The sequence below is a fragment of the Mercenaria mercenaria genome, chromosome 3 (assembly GCF_021730395.1).
Source record: "Mercenaria mercenaria strain notata chromosome 3, MADL_Memer_1, whole genome shotgun sequence".
NCBI classification, from domain to species: domain Eukaryota; kingdom Metazoa; phylum Mollusca; class Bivalvia; order Venerida; family Veneridae; genus Mercenaria; species Mercenaria mercenaria.
Genome location: NC_069363.1, coordinates 20,236,203 through 20,244,496, shown reverse-complemented (window position 1 = coordinate 20,244,496; position 8,294 = coordinate 20,236,203). Strand labels below are relative to the sequence as shown.

The 8,294-nt window shown below is 34.4% G+C and overlaps 1 protein-coding gene across 1 annotated transcript; it reads right to left on the bottom strand.

Annotated features, from left to right (window-relative positions):
- Positions 1-474: 474 nt before the first annotated feature.
- Positions 475-7,746, bottom strand: LOC123523625 (ERC protein 2-like). Its single transcript, XM_045301284.2, has 7 exons — positions 6,674-7,746; positions 5,582-5,720; positions 5,054-5,166; positions 4,573-4,704; positions 3,315-3,901; positions 2,916-3,137; positions 475-2,125 (listed from the first exon to the last, which is right to left on the bottom strand). The coding sequence occupies exons 1-7, from the start codon at positions 6,806-6,808 to the stop codon at positions 1,663-1,665; spliced, it is 1,791 nt and encodes a 596-aa protein (XP_045157219.2). The 5' UTR covers positions 6,809-7,746; the 3' UTR covers positions 475-1,662.
- Positions 7,747-8,294: the final 548 nt, after the last annotated feature.

The window sequence follows — 8,294 nt, the reverse complement described above, 5'->3', positions numbered from 1 at the left end:
CTGGTTAAAAGCGAACCATCCATTGGACTTAACCAACGACGGAGTCTTAATACTTTCCTCCTTGTTATGATTTTGTTTTCCAGGTTCTCCTTTCACTCTAAACTACATTCGGGGATGCAAAATTGCCGAAAACAATATAATGGCTTGGAGACTTAAATGCTTATAACTCGAGAAATGTGCATTGTACTATCTTTAAAATGATCATACGATATCTCGCCACACTTGCACCCGTGTTGAGTTTAAACATGCGCGTAACGTTAAATTTACGCATGCGTATAGTGGACGCAACTTGACCCCGATGGTTGACCTTTGTATTATAATACATAATGAGGCACAACCTATTATTGAAAAGAAGTGTACGTAAAACACGAGCTTCACGAGAAAATGGAAATATAAATTGGTGTAAATATAAATTAGTGTATTGGAAAGTTTTAATGGCTCAAATGTAAGTATACATACTTTGATACTGCACTGTATACAAACTAATTCCATATATATATTCACGGCTACCCTAAGCGTAACGTTAAATTTACGCATGCGTATAGTGGACGCAACTTGACCCCGATGGTTGACCTTTGTATTATAATACATAATGAGGCACAACCTATTATTGAAAAGGAGTGTACGTAAAACACGAGCTTCACGAGAAAAATGGAAATATAAATTTGTGTAAATATAAATTAGTGTATTGGAAAGTTTGAATGGATCAAATGTAAGTATACATAATTTGATACTGCACTGTATACAAACTAATTCCATATATATATTCACGGCTACCCTAAGCACCCCTTATTTCTACAATGAAATAATCGATATGAATAATCAGCTTAAGGTCAACCACCGCGGTCAAGTTGCGACTACTATATTAATGTCGCACTAATTGGTCTGTGCTAAGGCTTAAAACAACTTTTACAGTTCTTGCAATTGTCACATGTATATAAGATAAACTGTCAGTTTTCTGATACATTTTTATAATGATTTAAACTAAAATAGTCTACCTTTTGTATTTGGACATCGATAAAATAAGTCCATTGGCCGTTGTAATGTTTTCAATACGGATGTGATGATATGGTTTGAGGCTAAGGTTTTTTTCTCATTTATTCAGCACATTCATTTTCACAGTTTCAGTAATGTTATCGGTAATTAAATGTACAGGCGACATTTCATTATAGAACTCATGAATTCAAAGTATATCAACGAAAAGTTCAGTGTACAACACCTTTCAGGCTTCTTACACCGAGTTAACAACCCAAACCCATAGCAAAGTATGAATAGATGTGTACATGATTAACATATTCACAAAATTGCATGGTAAACAACGAAGACGAAACAACGAAAGAAAGAAGCACAGTGGGTCACCGCCCTGGAACGGCCAATGGCAAAATACCACTGGAGAGTTTTAACACGTTTAACCTCACTCTTAACCCTCGCCGTAATCTGCAGTGACAGGACAGGTAAATTAAAGTTATATCTGCCAGGTGAATCCCTTACAAAGTAATCCTCATCTTTGAAGGGACTGAGATTTTAGAACGTAAGACACCAAACGATGAAAATACAATACTATTGTACGCACAGGGAGATTTAAAGTCATGATTCTCGTAAAAGTGACTGGATACTTTTCTGTTCTAAGATGAGGCAATGCGGAATTCGATCGTGCAGCAATTATGACTCTTGTAATACTGGAAGTTTTTTGTTAGTTGCGTTTTCTTCCTGGTTTTCGTCATTAGCGCTCTCATAGATAGTAATTAGTTCCGCTAGAGACGGTCGTCTGCCTTCTCTCACGTACTCTGCTTCTGGTTCCGGTCTGCTTTCTCTTCGGCGTTTTAAGTCCAGCTTTATTTTATCATTCATGTCAGAAGTGTGTCTTGGTGTTGATGCTTTATCAATTGAACTGCTTGAGAAGCTGGAAAGGCTTTGGAGACTGGTAGATCCTATATCAGTTACACTCCTTCTAAACTGTACTGAAGAACCAAACAGGTCAAGGTCACTTGTTTCTAATCTGGTATTTCTTCTGTTACTATGTACAGGAGATGGTGATCGCCCACGTTCCAAGTCCACTTCCGCTAAAGATCCCCTTCTTCTCCTACTATGGTTTGGCGGAGGGGAGCATGCCTCCTTATTAAATCTGAAAATGACACAGAATATAAAAATTATTTCACTGATTGTAGGTGCAGATGGGATATCTGGTTCGAGAGTAACTGTTTAGGCGGTACGTCCGTAAACATGAAAGACATCATGATGTTTCAAAGACTAATAAGATCTTTAGTTCCGGTTTTGTTTTATCATTTGCAGCGTAACGTTATGTATTTTTCATAAAATAACGTTTTTTGATTCGACAAAAGGAACAAAGAAGAACTATCAAGGTATCTGATTTTTATCTTGTTTTATGTAATAAATTGCTGCAAAAATCTTCTACATAGATGTAGTCATTTATATGTCATTTTAAGCACGAGTGTCATCTTGTAAACACCCGGAATTTCCCAGCACCGGTAGAATCTACGGAAAATCGAGTCTGTTATGCAATAAATTGAAAGATATCGGCAAATTTTATGCACGGCATCTGAACAACCTCTTGTGTAAGTAATTACAACAAAACAAACAAGGACGAATATCCAACAGGGAAAGCCACGTTCTAAAAACGCAGCCTCCCCAAACGCAAACCCAGCACGCGGACGCGCACACGACCAACACACACACACACACACACACACACACACACACACACACACAGGACAAAAACAAACAAACAAAGAAACACAGTGGGGCACCGGCTTGGAACGGTCAGTGGCAAAAACACCACTGGGGAGCTTAAACCGGTTCAGGATGGTAAAACCTTTAGTATTTATACTGCCTGTTCAGTTGTTCAGTTAATAATATGAATGTAGTATGATTTAGTGTAAACCAAATTCACCAACCTGTCAAATTGTTGATATACCCTTTCTATTTCCTTCGAAGAATCCGGCGAATCCCGTTGTAATGACGACACCGACAGGCGTGGAAATGTGACGTAGCGGCTAGAAGGATTCTGCGGAATATGGTCGTGGTCCTGGTCTACGGTACAACTTTTTTCTTTGATTAGGTCAGAAATCTGAGCATCTTTCCATTCAATCTTTTTCTTCATGTGTTCGACTTCTTCTCTATAAGAATAAAAGAGAAAAATTCTAAATGTATTTTATTTGTTTCCATGTAATGGCTTAGTTTTACCGGATCTTTATACTAAAATATGAAAATAACTTACATAACTTTTTATAATAATTTAAAATGTATAACATCTTAATGTCTATTTTTTTGTTAGAAAATTACGTTTGAATTACCTTAGTATTGACATCTGTGTTTTCAAAAACTTGAGATCCGTCTTTGTCTTGTATGTTAATTTTGATTTTGGACCTCTGACGGCAGTAAGCAGCTGTTCAAGCTCGTTGGCTAACGTCATCTTTGCGCGTTCTTGTTTTTCAACGTACTGCTGCACAATTTCTGACAAAGTGTGTTGTTTGTGTCGTGTTGATGTGCGAAGAAGATTTAAAACAGCTTCTTTCTCACTGATACTGCTGCTTGTGTTTTCTATATTTGTCCTGGCAAGTTGAATAAGCTTTCTAACATTTCTCTCTAAAACGGATATCTTGATATTATCGGCATCTTCTTGAATATCGTCGTGTTCTGTCTCTAGAAACTGGCGTATTGCAATATTAACTGTTTTAACACGCTCATTAAAGTTCTCAAATCTCTCCCTAAGCTGTATAATTGAATGGTTATTTGCAGCGTTAAAGCGAGTTTGCTTTGCTAAATCTTGCTTGAAACGTCTCTGCATATCAACGATTTCCCTCTTTAAACAAACTATCTCTTCGTCCTTTGATTTAATTTCTTCTTTCAACCGAGAAAGTTCATCCTTCAGCTGAGTCATCTGCAATGTGAAATGAAATTATTAGGTTATTCATGCATGCTCTCTCTTCTCCAAAAGGCTTAGAAGGATGTCATTTACGTTCGTTTCCGGTTGCGACATTTGGTTAAAACAGTATTCATTTTTAATCAAGTAGACATAAGAGAAACATCATTGTAGCATATACAGTTAGGATTAGGAAAAAAGTTACAAAGTAACTTATCTGAATCTTTTTCCCAAGTGTACAATCAGATTTTTATTGTTATGACAGGTTGCAAGAAAATATATATGCACTGTTGAATGATCGAAACAATGTAGAAAAAATAAGAGTGGAAAAAAAAGAAAACTGAGTATGATCTAGCTTCTCAGTAATTTGTTTTAGAGGTCATTCTCACTAAGACGGCAACATAATTCTACTTGCACCGAAACATAATAGTTATTCACAACTTCTGAAACCTTGCTTCTAACAACCGAGTTAAAACGATAGTGCGTTTAACGCGCTTTGAAAATTAAACTGAATGTGAGAAAAAAATATTTATTGTATTTATTTATCGCACATAAATATTTCATAAATGACAATATTATGTTAACCAAGAATATTTGGTTTACCTATATTTCAAAAAAAATACGAGTTTGTTTCTTAAAAATAAGTCTGAAAAGCTTGGGTAGTTTCCCCGAAAGTTTCCTTGATTTACCTTTCTGGTTTTAGTTTCCAGTTTAATTCTGTAGTCTTTCTCTGCGTCATAATGGATTTTCTTTGCCTCCAATACCTCACTTCTTTCTTGTCCTGAGGTTAACCATGCGTTTGTAATTGCGCGTTCTTTTACCTATTACAATATCAAAGAAGATGTAATATTTAGAGTTTGGTATACTCATATCTTGTTTTCAAAGTATTTGAGAAGTTCTGCGTTTCAATCTACTGGAAAAGCTTTGTATATTTATATCTTGGTTTCTAGGTAATTGAGAGGTATTGAGTACTCCTATCTTGGTTTCTAAGTCTTTGAGAAGCATTGCTTTCTCATATCTTGGTTTCTATATAATTGAGAAGTTTGGAGTACTCCTTTCTCTTTCTAAGTATTTGCGAAGCTTCATGTACTCATAGCTTGATTTCTAAGTGCAATGTCTGCATACCTGTATAGTTGTTTCTAAGTAATAAGAAAATACATGTAATCATACCTTGGTTTCTAAATATTTGAGAAGCTTGGATTTGGTATCGTCACTAACATGATTGAAAATCTTTGGAAACTTTCCAAACACTTCGTCAGCTCGAAGAAGCTTTGTCTCTATTTCTGAAAATATACCTTCGATCATGATATTTGATAACGGTATTACCTACTTCTTTATGATATGTAATACAGGTATTACCCACATCTTTATGGTATGTAGTACAGGTATTACCCAAATCTTTATGGTATGTACTACAGGTATTACCCACATCTTTATGGTATGTAGTACAGGTATTACCCACATCTTTATGGTATGTACTACAGGTATTACCCACATCTTTATGGTATGTAGTACAGGTATTACCCACATCTTTATGGTATGTAGTACAGACTGTACAGGTATTACCCACTTCTATGAATTAGAGGGAACGGTGTAGAATTGGAAATGAAATATTCAAGAAATTTTAAGAATTAAGAGAATGGAAAAAAACAGAGTCCAGCAGATATAATTATGGCCTTGTCGATTGTTAGGACTTACCCTCTCCGTAAAGATGATCAGCCAAAAGTAGATGACCTGTCAAGTATAAAACATGGCGGAACTTCCGGTAAACATCTCCGCCACGCAAACGTAATGTCTCTAGCAACTTGGTATTCCTCTCATATTGCGTTGTTTTTGCCTACAAGAAACGGAGAAGTTTACTTTAGATATATAAGCTAGAGAAATAAAGTATGTATGTATATATGTATGTATATATGTATATATGTATGTATGTATGTATGTATCCATTTGTGCAGAGAATGCAGTAAATTATTTCAAAGTAAACTGTTTATGCATATACACGCCGTGCATAATTAAGTCGTAATATATTCCGGTGTCACACTTCTTTATCTGCATATAAAATTTAAATGAAATTTTGAAGTGTAATTGCAGCGTCATGTTTGTAGCTACTTCTGTTCCAAAGAGATCAAAAGCGAATTTTCTTCAAGCTGTTGTAGGTATACGTTTTGAAACATCCCTGTCTTGCCTAAATTCTTTGTATTTGATTAATATAAGTTATATTTTTAATACTGAAGTATGCTTTATGTGTGGCTCTTTTTAGCTTAAGATATACGTTTTAATTTATATTGAAAAAAAAATATTTCATAGTTTCAAAATTTAACCCCATCCCGCTCACCCATACCCAAAAAAGAAAATATTTATAAATAACATAACTAACAAAAAACAAATAAATTATTAAGTAAGTAAATAAATATCTTAATGTGTGTATAGCCACGTTACAGAGAAAAAGTATTGAAAGCAAAAGAATTCTATCTGTTTCCAGAGTTACATGCACTAGACTGCTTTCGCTCGCCTCCCTCGCATAATTGTATATTATTGCTTAATGCTTTTTTGTTGTTGTTTAAACAAAAACATCTGAGTAAACTTACACGAATTTTTTTCAGCGTGGACACTCGAAAAAATTTTAACTGGTAGTGCTGGATAGAGAAGTATTATTTGCCGATAATGAACATATGATCAAGTCTCTTTCAAACTGACCTTAAGCCATAGTTATAGTTATTCAGGTAAGTTTCAGTTATATAACTACCAGTAAACAATACAGAGTATTTCTGCCTGGGCACCTCAACTTACCTGAACATCTCTGATCATGGTATCCGGAAGTACATTTTCTGCTCTTAAAACTTGGAAAAAATCTTCCGTCATGACAATGTTTCCTACCAACAACCATTGGTTTCTGTCCAGTATACTTCTCTGCTTCTCATCCATAGTTCACTTGTTACACTTAAATCTCCTTTCCCCGCGGAAGTATAGAAAGTGGGTACTATTTTTGCAATATAATTTTCTCCGTCATAATCATAATATTAGTAGTTAACAGTTCATGATAAATCTAAATAATGCGGCGCTTTATTCTCCTTTCTGTCACAATACACACCTGTTAACCATAGCTCACTGCCAGATCAATTTCTTTTCCGTTGAACAAACAAGTACTTAGCGTTTCTTTTATTTTAAAATATTAGTTTAATCTTACGCATCATCGAAAATAATTTACCACGTTCAATTTCAAGTAGAGTGACGCGCCAATTTAATGACTTAATGGCGAGGTGCACGAACTACAAGTGTTTTTAACTTTTTGAGTACCAAAACTTATTGTCAGGTAATTAAAGTTGTACCCGTTATAAAATCTTCGTGAATTATATCTCGATAAAAGTTTTATGTGCGTTTTATTTAATCTTATTTTGGATGGGTTTTAAAGTTTTGCTACAAAAATGTGTTCTGGTTTTATCGAAAGTAAAAAGAAGTTGAAAGTTTTTTGTTTTTTTTTAACCATTAAAAAAAAAATAAGTTCCATTAGGCATACAGAATACTAATTCCTTGGTCTATTTTTCCAAAGTCCAAAATATTGATAGAACATTCTATGGCCTCCCGTGTTGATATGAAATTATGGTAAATTTATCTCTTCCATGCAATATTTTATAATCGATGTCCATTTATTGCAAACTGTTTATTACAAGATTTTATTGTGTTCTTTCTCCGAGCTGACAAATTTTGACGAATTTATTGGCGAAAAACATTAGCAATGCCTTCCTTTTACCTTAAGTGGCCGAACGTTTCCATTAAAACTTTTCTTTAAATACAAACAGAAGAACGTTATAGAGACATTACTTTAAAGGAAATTTGTAAACATGATTTTATATATGGTTGTATCAAAGTGGTATAAACAATTACATAAACCAATACCTCTTTATAAAAGGGAGCGCTATCAGTCATAAACAGGTAACATTTTTGTTGAACACACTCAATGGGAATCACAAGAAAGTGAGACAAATAGTCCTCATAGAAAACACGCACGAACATAGCTATGTGTCAGCGAGATTTGTTTGCTGAAAAGGCTAAATAACATTTTTTTTACAAACTTGACGTAAACCTAAAAGTGAACATTGCAATGTTTCATTTTCCTACACGATCATAATGCTTTTCAACGGTATGTTGCTCAAAATAGTTCGATAAGCTTTTCTTTTGCCAAAGTCTGTAAATCTTAAATATTTATTGACGTTGTTTCTTGTTGTTAAACATTTATTATTTATTTCAGGATTGTCAGTTTCAAAGAAAACCGTGTTGACAATAATCACTGAAGCTGCATAATAATTCAATATTACCAGCCCCACAAAAGAATCAGATATATAAGCAATTTTTTTTTAAAAAAAACTTGAATAAATAATAAGGTCGAAAAGAAAAGCATGCCACTGATGCC

Excerpts from the sequence above, each read along its gene's own strand:
- LOC123523625 (XM_045301284.2), bottom strand. The coding sequence starts at position 6,808 with ATGGATGAGAAGCAGAGAAGTATACTGGACAGAAACCAATGGTTGTTG. Across the intron at positions 4,705-5,053 it reads TCAAATATTTAGAAACCAAG|GTAAAAGAACGCGCAATTAC; the intron begins GTATGATTACAT and ends ATATTGTAATAG. Across the intron at positions 3,138-3,314 it reads ACACAGATGTCAATACTAAG|AGAAGAAGTCGAACACATGA; the intron begins GTAATTCAAACG and ends TTATTCTTATAG.